The 18,069-nt window shown below is 41.1% G+C and overlaps 2 protein-coding genes across 2 annotated transcripts; one reads left to right on the forward strand and one right to left on the reverse strand.

Annotated features, from left to right (window-relative positions):
• Nucleotides 1-41: 41 nt before the first annotated feature.
• On the forward strand, nucleotides 42-8,172 carry LOC109464048. The gene is made up of 7 exons (XM_019760972.1): nucleotides 42-60; nucleotides 3,494-4,663; nucleotides 4,936-5,028; nucleotides 5,655-5,933; nucleotides 6,134-6,781; nucleotides 7,135-7,797; nucleotides 8,162-8,172. Exons 1-7 carry the CDS (start codon nucleotides 42-44, stop codon nucleotides 8,170-8,172), a joined length of 2,883 nt encoding a protein of 960 aa, XP_019616531.1.
• Nucleotides 8,173-8,217: 45 nt separating this feature from the next.
• LOC109464080 (HIG1 domain family member 2A, mitochondrial-like) lies at nucleotides 8,218-17,972 on the reverse strand. The gene is made up of 4 exons (XM_019761008.1): nucleotides 17,830-17,972; nucleotides 12,692-12,793; nucleotides 11,403-11,598; nucleotides 8,218-9,173 (listed from the first exon to the last, which is right to left on the reverse strand). The coding sequence occupies exons 2-4, from the start codon at nucleotides 12,771-12,773 to the stop codon at nucleotides 9,116-9,118; spliced, it is 336 nt and encodes a 111-aa protein (XP_019616567.1). The 5' UTR covers nucleotides 12,774-12,793; nucleotides 17,830-17,972; the 3' UTR covers nucleotides 8,218-9,115.
• Between the last annotated feature and the right edge of the window lie 97 nt (nucleotides 17,973-18,069).

Genomic DNA, 18,069 nt, shown 5'->3' on the forward strand with positions numbered 1-18,069 from the left:
CTTACCAACAGCAACCATCTGATGCATTACCAGACGTACAAATGGCTACAGCTGCAGCTGGTGAGTCAGAATAATAATGTTAATAATAGTAATGAGGTAGGACACAAAGACTTATTTACACAAGTTTCTGTACATTAAATTAATGCCCACAACCTAAGACAACTCATTACCTGCCCTACTCGTGGTCAAGCCACCCTGGACTTTCTTATTACCAACTTGAAGTCTTACTACGCAGCACCACATGTCTCAGATCCCCTAGCTACGAGTGACCATAGTGTAGTTACCCTACAAGCTAAATCTACACGCGCCGACAACAAGATGATCAAACGGATTTGTAGACCAGTACGTGACTCCGACCTACGCAGTTTCGGGCAATGGATTACCTCCCACGATTGGACTGAAGTGTTCTCGGCCCACTCCGCAAAGGACAAGTCACGGGCACTGTATGCTACTCTACAAACCCAGCTAGACCATTTCTTCCCCCTGAAACTTGTTCGCCTCCACCCCCAGGACAAACCGTGGATAACACCTGCTATCAAAGCGCTAATCCACCGACGACAACAGGCTTTCGTTAAAGGAGACACAGAGTCATGGAAACACCTTAGAAACAAAGTCCAACGTGCGATCTCGGCAGCCAAAGCGACACATTTCAATACGAAGGTCAAAGCCCTTAAGAAAGAGGACGCTGCTCTATGGCACCAGCAAATCAAATCTATGGCTAACTCAAGAACAGCGGAAGCCGTTATCCACGTGACTGATCTAGCCCCCAGTGACACTAAAGGCATAGCCAATGCAATAAACTGCTCCCTGTCTTCTGTTACAAACTCACTGCCGCCACTGGATCCGTCATGTCTTCCTACTTACCTGCCTTCCCTTCCGCCGCCGGCTGTACAGCCCTGGGAGATGTACCAGAAGTTGTTGAAAGTGAAACCCGGAAAGACGGCCGGACCGGACTCGATCCCAGGCAAGATTATTAAAGAATTTGCATATGAACTGAGCGGTCCACTCGCGGACATTCTCAACACGTCACTCAAACAAAGCATCGTCCCCGAGGAGTGGAAGTCTGCTATCGTCGTCCCTATCCCCAAAACCAAGCCTCCTTCCATTAACGAGCTTCGACCTATCTCCTTAACATCGTTGTTGGGCAAAGTCGCGGAAAGTTTTATCGCACAGTGGGTCATCTCGGACATCTTACCCCAAATTGACTCTAAACAATTCGGATGTTTAAAGGGCAAATCTACTACACATTGCCTCCTCGACCTGACCAATGAAATCTTCAAGGCTACAGACAAACCAGGAGTGTTGTGCTCGCTGGTATCAACTGACTATAGTAAAGCGTTCGATCGCGTTAACCATAATGTAGCCATTCAACGCCTAATCGAGCTCGGTCTGAGGCCTTCCCTCACCAGCTGGGTTGTGGACTTCCTCAGGGACAGAAGTCAAGTAGTCCGTTACCACGGAACTCTCTCTGAGAGCATGACTGTAGCCTGTGGTCTACCGCAAGGAACTCTTCTTGGACCCCTACTATTCATTGCGTACATCAACAGTGCCGCAGCCCTAGCCGCTTCTAAGCGCTGGAAGTTTGTTGAACGATTTAAACCTTCTTGAAGCTAGAAACCCAACCTCAAAGCCTTCCAGTTTACAACAAGACTTAACAGATCTGGATACGTGGTCACACAAAAGCGACATGGTGTTACACCCGCGTAAGTGCAAAGTCCTACACGTCCAGTTTTCCAAGACATTGTACATACCCCCACCACTTAAGATAAACAACATTGAACTTGAACAGGTCAATGTAATGAAGATCTTGGGACTGTACCTCAGTCTGACCTGAAATGGAATACCCACATTGATTCCATCTGTAACAAGGCGAACCAGCGTCTATACCTACTTCGTAACTTAAAGCACTTCCGCGTTCCAGCTGTTGACCTCGTTACAGTGTTACACCTGTTACATCCGCCCGGTACTGGAGTACGCGGCCCCAGTGTGGCATCCTGGACTGACCACTAAACTCTGTAGGAGAATCGAGAACGTCCAGCGTAGAGCGCTGCGGGTCATCTTGGGTGCTGATTTCATCTCCTACTCCAAAGCTTGCGTGCAGCTCAACCTACCATCACTTAAGACCCGTCGTGAGAAACTGACTTTGAACTTTGCCAAGTCCCTTGAACACTCTAAGCTGCACCGACATCTACTGCCGCCTTCTAGAACCTCGATTAGCGGCAGGACGACTCGCTCATCCCACAAACTTGACTCTGTGTTCTGTAGAACTGAAAGATATAGATCTAGTGCGATTCCCTACATGATTCGGATGCTGAATTCCTAGCTTTTACTTCAGAGTACGCATTTTAAATATATATTTTACTATTCATAATCGTTTACCCTGTCTGTAATTTATGTGTACATCTGATATTTTAAATGACCGACCTTTTAACGTATCTTATATTAATAATTAATGACGTATAATGATTTTAATGTGAGCTAACTTTTTATTAATTAACCAATTGTAATTGGCAGAGCACTTCAGGTCCCAATTACATGGAACCTGCCTTTCTGTGCAAGTGATGAATGATGAATAAACCATTATTATTAATAAATCCTAAAACTGTATTTGACCCTTTATAGCTTATATTCCAAATTCTTGCTACTATTAAATACCCCCAGGATATCATAGAAAATGTCCATGGCCAATACACAAGCAACACCATTCTGTGATGAAGAATGCATGTATAGATGAAACTATTTCAAAGGAAAACAAGGGTTGGAGATGTCAAATTAGCTCCTTATTTGCATAATCAATATATAATCTATCAATGTCCCACCAGTGCTATATTTTACATGTGTTACGTGTATTAAAGTCCAGTAGTACAGTGTAAAACATACACTAGGAATTGTATAATTTTCCAGCCTTTTTGTGTACATAGGTCTAAACTACCAACATGCTGAAAATCATGACACATAAACCAATTTCTTGACTTATCTTCTTTGAAAGATCTCATTAATTAACAAGAGTGCACTTCAGTTCATGAACAAGCTTCTAGGGGAACCAAATATATACACTATTTTTTTCATGACATTATAAGCTATCTGCCACCAAAAAATATAATATAATAAAACCATGACAAAGATACAAAAACCAGTTCCAGAGTGCTGCTTCAGCACCAAGGACAGCTGCCAGGGGCCCATAATATAACTTGATCTTTGTCCTACAAAGGCCTACTAACATACCAAATATCATGATCACAATTTACCCAGGCCTTCTAGATCTTTTTTTTTATGTGCTGACCACAAATCTGCAGAACCACAGACAAACAGACAGACAGACTGAAAGTAATACCTTCAATTTTTAAGCAATTAAGGTGGTAAAACAGAGTACTCCTTGGCTGCCAAATCAAAGGGAGTTTGACATTCTAGTTTCAAACCATTCTACAATGAATGCAGGAGCAGCATTGATGAAAATCTTTGGTGAAAATGACTCAATGCTGTTCCCTTACAGAAAAACCTGCTGTGTTGCTGGTTCATGATGAGTATGCCAAAAACTCTTCCATAAACAACAAGGTCTTAGATGTAATCAAAGAAAATGAGCCAGGCATACCAGTAGTCTGCACGGTACTGAAAGCAACAGAAGAGGAAAAACAGGAAGCACTGAATGTTGGAGTGAGACTTTTATCACCTTCACTTGACCAAGATGACAATAGGGCTCCATCTCTGGATTGGCTGACCTTCGACCATCACTCCAGATACCCACATCTTCCCTCCAAGATTAGGAGCATCGTTGGACATGCTGGTATCACCAGCAGAGCAGCAGTGAGGATAAAACAAGAACGCTACCAAGATGCTAAACTCATCCTTGTTACCAGTGACATACCAGAGGACACAGAGTATTACAAGGGAGAGGAGAAGGCCATGGGCATTGGGAAGAAGGAAGACTCCATCCTTGAAGATGCACAAGAAGCTGATGTTGTCTTCTCTCTTGGTGACAAGATATTTGACCACTTCGAGAACCAATTCAGGGCCATACCTGCCAACAAGCGACCTAAGCATGTCAAATTTGCTCCAAGGTCTTCCAAGATTTTCCAAGATTCAGTGGCTGAATACAAGGACACAAAGACAATGGTGGTCCTGTCCATTGGTAGAGTGAAGGGTGTTGAGAAGCTTTCCACTGAATCTCTCAGCATTGTTGCAGACAAGATGAACATCAAGTGGCGAGTCATAGTCAACAAAGATGACTTTGAAGCAACCAATGCAATTCTTGAGCAGTATAAGTCAGCAAACTTACAGATAACCCTCATCCCCTACGGCACACAGAAGGACATCTGTAAGGAGATGATGAAGGCCCACCTGGTCCTGATGCCTTCTCGTGCTGAACCGTTCGGACTGGTCGGCCTGGAGGCCATTGCAGCAGGCGTTCCTGTTCTTGTTTCAAGCAAGTCTGGGTTGGCAGACTTCATTCATGAACATGTAGATGAACTGCATCATTCGATTGTTGACATGGATGGAAGTGACATACATGCCACTGTCAAAGTATTGGCCCAGGGCATTGAAAGAATCTTGAAACACAACAAGACAGAATTCAAAACAGCAGCAAGGGGCAAGCAGCAGCTTCTGTCCTCAAAGTACTGGGAAGAGTCTCATTGTCAGTTCATCCAAGCCTGTACAGATGCAGGTAATTATTATAACTTCATTTCTGTCATACCCAGGGCCTTACATTCTATAACAACCATACCATACTTGCTTGGTCTAAACCAATGAGGTTCTAAATTGAACCTCCTTGGTCTAAACTAACTTACATAATATAATCAATCAAGTACATAGCAACTTTTATTCCTTAGTAGCAACCTTCAGGTAACAAGTGTATATTGTAGTAGCTTACTATAATAATGGATATTTAATTGTAATATTCTATGAGACATTCTGAAACAGTTGATCTGTGTCCAGGTCATGATTCACAACCTGCTACAGTTAAGAAGAGGAAGCACAGTGCTGCTTCTATTGAAGAAGCTGGGGAAGACACAAAAGCCCTGAAACCAGGTAAGTCTACACTCAGGTATTGTATTTCTTATCAAACAAACATTAAACAAGTAAATTACTCCACATTTTCAAATGACGTTGATATTGAATGTCTCGTGTATGCCTCATTGTTCCAATTGACATATACCTTGAGCCTCAAAAATTGTATTGATATTTTGAGTCAATCTGTTTCACTTGACTCAAAAAAGTTTACAATTGCATAGAACAGTGGGGATAATTGAATACACAACAGTTTACTATAGTATATACATCTATTACTATAGGTAAGTGTGGGATTTGGCCTTTGGTTTATTCATCTCTAAACATGGACTACATGTACTGAGTATTATCAAGCTAGTGCCAGTGTGGTCAGCAATTTGTATGATCTAACGTTTTGTACCACGAAGCATGACCCATATCTAAAACAATTTCTCTTTCAGAAGGACCACCTCCACTTTTGGCAATTAAGGTACAGATACTCGCACAAGTGGAACCCAGTTTGAGAACCCCTAAGGATCTGAAAAATTATGCCGATGCAGAAGAGACCCTAACTCAGGAAATCACGAATGTGACAGATAAAACCCTTCGTCTTCTGAAGCAGATAATGCCTGAAATTAAAACTATTGATGACCTACTTGACACTGTAGAAGCAATCAAGAAACTTGAGAAAGTCAATGGAGTTAATGTTAATGGTGTGAAGAAAGGCTGCCTAGTATTCTTCCTGCAATGTACAGACTTGAATGGACTTGGCAAAGTCTGGTTCATGAACAAAACTGGGGCATTGGACAGACTGCTGCATAGTTGTTTGTTCAGAGAGATTACTGAGCAGCTAGTCTCCACCAAGTCTATTTCTGTGAAGGCAACCATCCATGTGGAAGACTTCAGAAAGGCCCTCATCTACCTCCTTGCGACTGCTGCTCCCAAAGGTAATCTTTATAACCCAAACATATTTTCATCTTGCTGTATTAACATACATAGCATAGAAAGTAGTCATGCCATTTTGCTTCCTTATGTGCCAACTGGGGCTATAGTATAGATACTATGATCATAGTTACTGTATTACTGTAAACAATGCTACTCTTTGTTACTCAGTGCACTAACCCTTATAATTTCTGATGTACTGTAGGCCTGGTCCGTATCACTTCCATGGACAACATGATGACCCTGACACCCTCCGTCAGGCATGTGGACCATGCTAGTGTATTATTAAGGGGCCTAGACCTGGCTGCAGTCACCAGAGAGGACCATTCAGATAAAACCAGGCCTGCCGATGTCTCTACACTGAACTTCACAGTCAGACAAGTACAGATGGCTCTAGATCTGAGAACAAGAAGAGAACCAGATTTGAACCACAGACTCCTGCACAAAGAACGTATGATGCGTGTCAGTTTAGAAATTCAGAAAAGCTTGCTGGAAGACAAAAACCAGCAGTTAAACGACACAAACAGAGCTAGAGAAACCAAGATTGAAGAACTGACAAAGGAGAACACAAAACTGTCTCGTCAGCTATATATGGGTACTCCAAAACTGCAAGAAGAAGTTAGGAGGTTAAGAGAGAAAGGTGAAGAGTCACAGGAGCTTCTCTTGCAGAAAACACTGGAAATAGAACAACTACAGGAGACCAACAAGGACATGGCAATTAGAATAGATGAGCTGTTGAGTGCCATGCACAAAGTGAAACAGGAGAAAGAAAAGCCTAGGCCTGGGCCAAGACTGTTTGTAGCAGAAGAAAAGACAGATGCTTCAGATGAAGAGAGCAAAGGAGACCAAGCAGGTATGCATGGAAAATAGTTAGTACACACTTTTTATCATTTTTAGAAGCAAATTTTCATACATCTGTTATCATAAGCATACCAAAATATACCAAGGTATAAAAAAATTTCAGGACGGAAGGTGACTTTTTATCTGTCCACACATAAGAAGCATTCTGTTCTGAGACAGAGAGACTAGGGGGCCCGGAGATAGCAGATGTTCACTCATTACTGCAGGCATGTACTAAAAAATGTACATGCCTGCTGGTAGAAAAGTATCTTCTTTAAGCAGAGAATATATTTTCAAACTTGTAGACAGTTAAATGTAGCACACTACTGCTACATGTAATAATTAACAAAATCAATTATCTTCCAGCTGCTGGAAAAGATGAGGAAACACGGAAATGGGAGGTGAGTGGCTACATAGGCATCATGCCGGGTACTCCAGGTGCGGGAGCATCCACCTTTGTCAACTCCATCCGAGGGCTAAGGCCTGATGATCCAGAAGCAGCAGAGGTTAGCCCCCAGCAGGTCACGAAAAGAATTGATTTATACCCCCATCCTGTTCACACAAACCTCATCATAGTGGACTTCCCAGCCCCAGAATGTACATATGGCTTAATGAATGTTGAAGTTGAGGAACAGATGGACAAATGCAATGTTTTCCTTGTCTTCATAAGTCATCGTATCCAAACCGATGTGGTGCAGATGGCACAAAAGGCTAGAGCAATGGGCAAAAAGGTGCTGTTTGTTTGTTCCAAGTTTGATGTCGATATCCGACACAAACAGTGGGATGACCCAGAGTACTTTAGAGAAGGACAGGAGGAGGGTGAGAAACACCTTCTTCAGGAGCTGCTACAGTACTTAGTCAGAATTCTTAAAGAGATGCAGTATGGACATGTGGACACTGCAGATGTCTTCATTATCAGCGGCTTGCTGGACCACATCATGCAGGGCAGGTGGGATGCTCCCGCATTGGAGCGTGCAATTCTGAAGCACCTCTATGTGAAGGAGCAGCGTAGCTTACCTCCAGAGCTGAGTAGGTCACCTCAGTATCTGAAGAGTACTTCACCTCAGAATGTAAGAGGTAGACTAAGTGCAATTCAGTATGTAAAGAGTAGTGCAGGTCATGTAAAGAGTAGTTCACCTTAGAGTTAAAAGCCAAGAATGGACCGTGCATTCAAGGAATGCGTCTTGTCCTAACAACACCAGCTAAATCCTTGCTAAACAGTGTGATCATGCTACAATAGCATGAACATGATGGAGGCAACACCAAAAGCTTCGGGATCTACAAATTTGTCCTTCATGCTGTGCATGATAAGAGCACATGAATAGGTCAACATTAAAGCATTCTAATTGATGAATAGTGAGCAAAGTTGACTTACTTGGCTGTACCTCTCAAGACAACTGCTAGGTGGCATCTATGCAATGCACACAATTCAGAATGCACACACAAGAATCTTTGTCAATGCATATATTTCAGCTCCATTTATTCAAGGGAGCTGCATGTTCCTATAGCAAACTACATGTAGCAGAATAAAGCTGGAGAAAATGCTTAAGCAACAAAAACGTGCATCACATTAGGCATATTTAAAGATTTGAAAGCAAACTTGAATCATAATATTTACACATGTACTGCACAGAAACATTTTTTCATTCATTTGATAGTTGAGAAAGCAATTTCTACACCTTAAACGTAACTGGTAAACTAAAGGGAATTCAAAATACACTATGCAAGCAGTTTAACTGCAACAAACTATGTATACCTTACACAGACTTGATCTCAGAAATGCAACAAAAAATCAGCTCACAAGATCTTTAAATTATTATATTATGATATATAAATTTAGGTTTGCTGTCTTCCTTGTAATAAATGCAGAGACTGCGTATAATAACAGTAATTTGAATATTACATAATCTAAGTACACTCAATAATTTGCTAAGTTATTCTCGTGGCTCAAACTACAAGTAGAACTAAAGCAGCAAAATTTCTCTCTGGATTTCTGACTGCAATAATGATTGAAGAAATGATTCAAGCTTAAACTTTGATCTGGAGTCCACTGTATACAATATACTAGTCTGAATTCGATTTCATCTTGAGAGTTCTGTGCCTGTAGAAGTCAATATGTTTGAACTGTAATATCCAACTCAAGCAATTGGACTTATTAATTACCCAAACTTTCAAACTCAAAGGTGCATCATTCTCTAGTCTTCGTCAAGGACTCATTACTTGACGAAGATTGGAGTTGCGGAGTCAAAAATCTGGGTAAATCCAACTTCAGTTTAAACAAGCTTCATAGAATCCAATATGTAGGCTGGAGTTTGCAGAAGTCATGAGATGTTAGAGTGTTCTGAAGTCACGGTCCGATCCACCAAGGGTAGGGATAGGTTGACGACTCATAACCGTCGCTGGATCTGGAATAATTTAACGATGGTTGTAAAAACAGGGACTTGAGCTTCCAGAAGTTCATCTGTGTTGGTAGAAGTCATTACGAAGTCAGATTTTAACTGTGATTTTTCCAACACAGCAGACGTTGAACTTAACACTTCAATGAATGACTCATTCAAGTCCAACTGTTTACACAGAATGGTGTGGTAGAGTGCAGACCTTGGTCAAGTCAATGTCCTTGGTCAAGTCAAGTTTCTTTTGTGTTAGAAATCACAGTTAGAATCTGTCTTCATAAAAGGAAACTTTTTGCGTTTCTTTAACCCTTTTCATTTGGTGAGACCTGCGTAGGCTAACTAGCAATACAAACCTGTCTATAGTGGCCACAAAAAGGTCTGAAGAATTTAAGTAACGGCCACAGTAGATGTGACCCTTACAGGCAAAAATTACCTACATTTGTGTTGTAACTATGACCAATAAAAGACTGAGACTTTCTGTTCCAGATAAGATATTCTTTATTGTTTCCTAGAAACTAAAGTCCACAGATAAAGCTTCAAACAAAAAGGCCACAATGGCCGCCGTACAGAAGTGGCTACAAGACCAGGTTTGACTGTAGTCAGTATGAAAAGGGTTAAAAGTTATTGCAGAGCAGCATATCTAATACACATCGTACAACAACATTCAACAACACATAAAAACACAATACTGTGAACAAACTGAACTGTAGCTGAAAAACTTCTAACACATAAGCAATAGCAAAACGCTTCCATTGGGAACGTTATATGTTTAAGGCAAGATATGTCAAACCAAGGACATTGGAATTGGTCAAACCATCAGCTACTGAGCTGCGACAGATCTGTTACAGGTTACACACTTAGCAGCAAAGCAAAGCAAAGCTCTATTCCATGGACTAAATTCCTATACACGGCACATGTGGCTTGCTGGCATTACAATGTACTTTATATGTAGTATATACAGTGATCATGAGCACTTTCCCTAGTTCCCTATTACAAATGTAGTATTAGAGTTCTTGTATAGTTGGCATGATCGTTTTGCACATACACAATGTGATGTACATGTACTACACAGTGCAAAGCTTTGTCGTACACTGACTCTTTATTTCACTGTATTATATTAAGAGCATCTTTCAACACTGTAGCATACATTACAGTCTATTTAGCTTGCACAAGTTGACAATAAAAAAAAGGCTAAGCCTTAGAATTCTCTGTCGCGTTCAATGTGCACTTGGACATTTAGACATCTATATCCAGATTTACAGAGGCACAGCCCAATTGCCTCAAGACTTTTCCTACAGGAATCTCACAGTCCTTTCTTCTTTAAAATCTAGAATTTATCATAAAAGCACCCAGTTGCAGTTTACAAATGTTTTACAAAATGCCTTTGCCTTACGAATCTGGTTATCAAATCTCAATACATGATACCAAATGGATCACAAAAGCTCCACTAATTCAATAGAATTGCAGTTTGATCAAAGCTTTCTTCACAGCTCACACATCATGAAAATAAGATTTGAGAAGGCCTTAATTGTTCCGTGCTGCACTGAAAGCTTGCCGATCACATTTTTCCTTTTTATTTTAAACTGTAAGTGGTGTGTTTTGTTGATGTACCCTGTAACTCCTTTCGGAAATGCTGAGTTTGTTCTTGGCAACATAACGTGCGTTCCGCAGCACACAATATTATGGCACGGAAAGTTTTTGATTGATATCTGAAATGCTTCAGCTGCTTTCATATGTGGGTTTTTTGCAAGTTTTGAAAAGATAATAGTTGCAACCTTTCAAATTAGCCTTTGCTACAACATCTTTGCTACATCACGAGCCTCCATTGCCACACTGATGTCTTTTAAACTCTTTCTGATTGGCTGTTCCCAAATATCCAACATCTTTACCTACTGCATCCAGTACTTTTCTTAGTCTTATTCACCTTGACATTTCCTCTGGTCACATGATTCAAAGCAACCAATAGGAGCCAATCTTATCACATGACTAGAGCCCACCAATAGCAACACAGTAACTACTCCTTCCAAAAATTGCTCTCCATTTGCCTATAATCTTGAACTTGGTCTGTATAATGTCTCGGCGTTGGCCTGTAAAAATGGGGACGAACAAGTTGCGCTTTAGTTTAACCGTCGTGTTCCATGGATTCAACAGTCCTCCTAAACAACTTCATATATACACAAGGGCATTACTTTACTCAGATCTGTGCGATCAACCACTCACACCCCAGCTGAAGCGGCTTACTTTGCTGGTTGTCGGTGCTTGAGGACGTAGTCTGAGACTAGTGTGTACCCGACGCCTAGCGTCATACAGCCCACCACCATGGACTGGGCGATCACTCGGAACTGCATCAGGAACACGGACGTGGACATCCCCGCTCGCCGGTACTTCCGGTAGTTGACTGCACCGTACATTACTGCCGCCAGAGTGCCTGCCAAGCCTTTGGGAAAGACGAAAAGAAGAAAAATTAAGTGCAAAAAGTGTTGCCTTGTTCAGAAATACACGTATAAAATTTGACAGTAGAGTATACACTTACAGGACCCAAAATAACACCTGCATATGCAGCTTAGTGCAGTTAATCTACGCTGATATCTACCTGCACTGGTCCATACACTGGGTTTATATACAGATGTACTGGTGTGTGTTGATTTGCTGTACTCAACATATATTGACAGTCTACTACCTGTGAAGTTTGATAGAAATAATGGGTGAACCGTTTTTAATATGATCCATACTTCCTAAAAATTCTGTTCTGAGTGGTGCAGGTAAAATTTGGGTGGTGCAGGTAATTTCCAATGTTGTTTTTCGAGCCCTGACATACTACAAATGTGGAGTATCTGTCCATAGATCTCTACTTATATAGCTACTGAGCATGCAATTGTTGTTCTTCAGCAAAATCCATGGACCCCAAGGTGCCTACATGTCCAACGTCACGTACAAAGGCCTTCCCCGGAGCCCAGAATAACTCCCACATCCCCCGACACCAAACACCAGCGCCGAACACTGAGCAAACAACATTCTGTAATTCGATTTCAGGACCGCCTGGTGAGGGAGGAGGCTGGCATTCAAGTGTGAAGTCAGTTTTCACGTTTGGCTCTGACCCAATCACCGAGGTCTGTGTGTGTCCACAGTGGAGACCCATTCATGGCCAATAGCTGGGAAACTCTATTATCGTGGTCGATTTTTTTTCCAGCTAGGGGATATTTGATTATACGCTTGAAACAGCAGACTTTCTGGGGGATAGACTTATTATCAGACCTGCCAATGTTCACCTGAGGCTAAAGAACAAAATTGTCTCAACCCAGTGTCGGCCAGCAACGTACAGCAATATTACTTTAAAGCTATGTAACCATGTATTGCATCATTTCGTATTTTCTTTGAAACAATATCACGTTACAAATGAAATCGTGTGAGGTTTTCAAACCCAAAAGCACACATCCATAACTAGTACTCCCAGATCCAACAAATGCTACACCAAACATGTAAATGTAGCTTAAATTTGTAGTCTGTTTTTACCCTGTATTGAAGCTTACCAATAGGGACCATAGGTTCTTTCATGGACTTCTCCCATAGCTTGCTTCTGTTGGCGTACTCCTGTGCATCTGTGGACGTCATGTTGACTGGTGGCTTCTTCTCTGGAGTAACACATAGAACCACACCACACACATAACAATGTGATATTTCCTTCATGTTTATGAAGGTTAGATATGCAGGTAACAATATTTAAGGACAATTTAAACTCTATTACACTGGATAAATTGCATAGATTATTTGTGGACTATTTTGAGTGACATCTGCCACTCAAATAAACTGACAGAACTGGATTTAAATTTTAGTCACGCTGAAGAAGAGTGATGGATGTCACTCGAAACGTCTGGAAATAATCTCCAAAATTTATCCAGTAGTAGAGTTTGAATTGTCTTTTAGACTTTGAATTGTCTTTTCAAGAATATATTTCCACCATTCACAATTCAAGACCAAAGAACCTCCATATATACCGTGTAGACAATCATTGTATGTCAACCTATTAGTTTTTATGGGGGACTAAAAAGAAATATTGCAAACTGTCTGCTTCAGGCACGTCCAAGGCTACATGATCTGAATACTGGACCCACATCACCTGACCTTGGCAGTGATATAGGTCAGTCTGAGCGCACCAGTCTAGTTTAGCCCACCCCCTGGACAGGGGGGTTCAGACAGGGTCTCTGTGCAGACTGTCACCTCAAGTTCACCTTGAGAAATAATCAGTTCCATAATGGCTTCCTATGGCTTTGCTACATTCTTATCCTAACATTGCCACAGTAGGAGTCACATTCAATGTCCTTACAAACTAAAATGGGATACTGCAATTGCAAAGTAGGTGACAGAATATAAGTATAGCAACTGCATATGCATGATACAAAATTGGACGGACTATATAGCTGAGAGAGACAATGTACAATCTATGCAACTGTACATGTCATATAATTTATAAATGATGCGTCCTCTGATAAAACTGACAGCTATACAGGTCCCAGTATAACAGTACAGCTAAACAAATGGCCTCCAGACTGAACATTAGCTGGTAAAATATGCATCACCATGCAGCAAGATGTGTCTGTCATACAGATATGAAGAAGACTCTATGCTATGACTCTTCAGTATTGCTACCAGGTGCATTATAGATTTCAATGAAGCTACAATTCTCCATCAAATAAGCTTGACAGGCCTGCAGATTACAAGTATAATATATAACAAGTAGAATTTTCTTTTATGTCGTCCAAATCATTGAGCAGGAAACAATATTATTTACGACCTAAACTTGAGTCTACATGATCATATATTGAATCAGATTCTAATAATGGCTGACAACAGTTTGCTGAGAATTGCTCTGCAAACATGTCAATTCAGTTATGTCTAGAATTCGAACGTGGCTTACCATTCTTTCCTGCCATCTTGAAAATGACAATGTCTCCTTGATAAATACAAGTCGTTACAATTACAAAGGGATTATTTTTGCTGTTGCTCAAACGATGAGTGTTGCTCCGTATGATCCCAGGCAATCCGTATGGCTTCCTACCGCGATGGGGCGCTAAATATGTGGCGTCTGCTTTGTGTTTTGAAGCAGGGATCAGAGCGTAGACCTGTGTACGTGACTAGGGGGAGAATGGCCATGTGTTGGGGTAAGATAATCGGGCACTGCCACCACCTGCTGAGTAACAGGGTTGTCTGGGACAACCTCACACCCACTCCGACAGGACGGGAAAGATGTCAACAATGCTGAACTTGGCATTTCAACCAATTGAATCGCTGACTCTGCAAATCTTGGTGTGAAGTAACATCAACATTGGTAGGGGATGTATCAAGCTTGGAGGCTTTGGTACCTAACAACAAAATGGCACAGGCTGTGATGTAAAGTCAAGGTCACGTCTGGGATAGTGTTGTTCCATTTATGAATCTACAAGGGCCAGGAAAATTGTTTACCATATATAAGAGTGGAGGACCAAGAGCAATATTCACACAACGTGAATATATATATGGTTTGCAAGATGACAAAGAAAAGTATTGATATGTTCCCTTAGGAAAAAATGCTCCTGAGACTATGATGCAATCTCCTACTTTGCATTTCACACACGTCTTGAAAACAGCTCTTGCGTCCTACTTGTTTTCTTGGATGTCAGATGCTCATGTTTTACACTCACTAATTACTCGTCTACAAACAAGTTACTCATGTTTTCTGCTCAAATTGCTTTCCTACTAACTTTCCTACTTTATATTAATACTATGATTAAAGATTGGGCTTATGTTTTACACCGGATATGTTTTTCTACACAGTCGATCGATTGTTCTCAGGTAAAATGTCACTGATGATCAATTGTTGAGCATCTTTACTTTTCTTCGGTTGACCGGTGATCATGTGTGACTACACCTGAATAGTGTCTACTGTCTTATGCCCAAATATGGTGCTACAAGGACACGGCAGGTCACTGACCTTACCCTAGAGGCTTCCGTACTGCCCAGTGGGATCAACGTCTCTCACAATACATGAACCCTTTCAGTAAACCAGGGCTCGAAATACTGGGTGCATGTGCACCTTAGTGCACCCAAAATTGGAGTTGTGCACCCAATATTTGTAGGTATTTTTGTACAACTGTATAATAGTATGCAGGATATTGTTGGCATCTAAGTGTCAGAAAAATAATAAAATCTTTGTTGTAGTAATGTTTCAGATTTTGAAGTTTGCTCTCATTTTAGATTCAAGCTCAGAAGAGGAGCAGTAAGATCTGTAATTAGGTTTTGTTTTATATGGTGCACCCAAAAACTTTTTTGTGCACCTATTTTTTTAGGTTGGGAGCACCAGTGCACCTATTCCCAAAAATGAATTTCGAGCCCTGCCTTTCAGAAAACCCACTGGCAAGTCTGCACGTAAGCCACTTGTTTTGCACTGCTGCCACCTGTGGTCCCTAAAAACAGTTCGGGGAAGACCTTACCGTAAATTGTGACTGTCAAATTTGGCTGGCGGCAAATCTGCACGTAGCGCATGTTTTTTACGGGCACCTGCGATCTCAGAAACTGTTCTGGGAAGCCAAAAGGATGTCATGGTCTAAAAAAAAGCAATCATAAAAAGACTGTCTCCATGCAACTTTTGTCCATCCTACTACTGATCGCTGTTGGGGAGTGGGGCACTTGAAAAACTTAGAGGTCCTGGGGATGCTCCCCTGGTTAATTTTGCAAATCCAAACTCTCTGAAACAATATTTTACAATTTTTCAGAAGAAAATTTTCATTGTTGAGTATGTCTTCTACACTTATGAAGACATTTCTTCCATTTTTCAGAAGCAAATTTTCATTGTTGACTATGTCTTCAACACTTACGAAGATATTTCTTCAATTGTTCTTAAGACAAGTTCAGATGTTTTGGATGGAGGGGTGAAATTTTGAGTCCTCCCAACAAGCAAATTTCCAGACTGGTCCTGGAGACACACAGGGGAAAAAATCTGTGTGAATCTGCCTGCTTTGATGAACGCATGTTTAGAATTTAGATCATACATTTACATTACCTCGAGGGCTGGCGTATGACATTTTTGAAGTACGTCAAAGCAGGCCACTTAACATGCGAAGTACACAGTTTTCATACACTACTGCGCATACGCAGGTTTTGTACGTCAGGTTTTTGCCTGTGTGTAAATCGGCTGTTAAGACAGCTGTTAGGGTTGTTGCCCAATTCTGACATAGGGAGACATTATACTGTTTACAGTCTGGCAATCTTACACGATCCTTAGTGATCTTCTGCCCAAGCAGTGCATACTATGCTTGGACGGGATTAAAATTTCCGAATGTCTACATGGTCGTATTTCAGGCGCGTGTTGCCATAGCGATGCCCTTCTCGCTTTGAAAGACATTCGACCTACTGTCGCCGTGCTTCCCACAATCCTTTGCACGCTGAAAAACTTTCGAGTCGGACTGAAACTTTCAAAACAACTCAACATGTGATAATTTTTCTTTCAGGCACTTTGATATCATAACCATTTCTCCCAACTATGTGAAAATATAATAATTACAGTCTTAGCCATTTACATAACTTTATCTTATATAGAGTTGCTAATTATAACTTCAACCACTAGGGCCATATATCTAGGGCATTGGGGAAATTCTGGACAAGTCAGCAAAATGAAAATATCACATTTTTTTCTGCCAGAAATATATGGAAAAGCTCATTTTACTGGTGAATACAACCAGCTGAATTTCTCTCTAAGAAATCTGTTATACAGTATTATCATATAGCCGGACGGCGTGGACCAATCAGAGGCCCGGATACCCGTGCTGTTATTTCCCGATAACAGCACACGTGGTGTTATGGCGGAATAACAGCACATGTCGTGTTATGGCTGATACCATTATGTTATAGGGTATAGGGGCATGCGACTCTTTCTGTAAACCTTTGTAGCATTTTTCTGTCCAATAAACTTTTTTGTTTAGCTTCATTTAAACTACAATTTGCATTAAATGAAATTATCCATATTTGTTTTAAAGCGTATAATATATTCGAATGTATTTTTATGTATGTATATATATTAAAGCTGTTGTATTTCAAACAGGAATTGTGTTGATTGACAGTTTGGATAGGCTATATGATAATAATTTTAATGCACTGCCTTTTCCTCTTTGTATATGGTGTCATAACTGCATGGGCAGCTGCCATAACCACCTCATAAACCACCTCGTTCGCTTCGCTCACACGGTGGTTTATTCGGTGGTTATGGCAGCTGCTCATGCAGTTATGACACCATATACAACTCGGGGCAGTGCATTAACCCTTTATTATACTACATGTATACCTGAACCAGTTGCTGTACTACATATGCTCATTTGCATAAGACACCATGCATGATCGGCATTACGAAAGTAACCTGGTGAAAGAAATCTGGAGAAAATTTAACATTGTTCCATCAAGACCTGTACAAGCGTACCCTATAATTTCTTTCCGCAAAAATGCGTTTTCAATGCTTGTTTTGATGAAATCGGAGCTGTGCTCCTGTAGTCACGTAGGCCACAGACGCGTTCCTACTTGGCATGCCAGACTAGCGGTGCTTTTTTCACCGTTGCAACAGACTACAAACCGTTGAAATACAATGACATCCGTTTACATTGGCTGCAAAGCGAGTATTGTGAAGAAAATGTTGAAAACTCACCGAAAACGGAGGAAAATCGGAGAGGCAGACAGTTTAGCAGGCCTTGCAGACGACACAGTTTCAGTCCAGTGGCTTTGCAAGGCCGCGGCTTACTGCCCTTGGAATATGTGACGCAACTTCCGGTTCGAATCCAAAGGTCAACGACCGGATGGTAACGCATACAAGTGAAAAGGAAATTATATCAGCTTTATGAATATAGCTCAAAAAGGTGAACGAGTTGGAACTTTAAAATTAAATAAA

This window comes from Branchiostoma belcheri, unplaced genomic scaffold, assembly GCF_001625305.1.
Source record: "Branchiostoma belcheri isolate BF01 breed outbred unplaced genomic scaffold, Haploidv18h27 scaffold131, whole genome shotgun sequence".
NCBI lineage: Eukaryota > Metazoa > Chordata > Leptocardii > Amphioxiformes > Branchiostomatidae > Branchiostoma > Branchiostoma belcheri.

What these genes read in the sequence shown, in the direction of transcription:
- LOC109464048 (XM_019760972.1), top strand. An exon ending in CCAAGCCTGTACAGATGCAG is followed by an intron (nt 4,664 to 4,935) that starts GTAATTATTATA and finishes ATCTGTGTCCAG; the next exon opens with GTCATGATTCACAACCTGCT. An exon ending in GAGCAAAGGAGACCAAGCAG is followed by an intron (nt 6,782 to 7,134) that starts GTATGCATGGAA and finishes ATTATCTTCCAG; the next exon opens with CTGCTGGAAAAGATGAGGAA.
- LOC109464080 (XM_019761008.1), bottom strand. Translation starts at nt 12,773, where the DNA reads ATGACGTCCACAGATGCACAGGAGTACGCCAACAGAAGCAAGCTATGG. An exon ending in AGAACCTATGGTCCCTATTG is followed by an intron (nt 11,599 to 12,691) that starts GTAAGCTTCAAT and finishes TCTTTCCCAAAG; the next exon opens with GCTTGGCAGGCACTCTGGCG. An exon ending in AAGCACCGACAACCAGCAAA is followed by an intron (nt 9,174 to 11,402) that starts GTAAGCCGCTTC and finishes AAATTATTCCAG; the next exon opens with ATCCAGCGACGGTTATGAGT.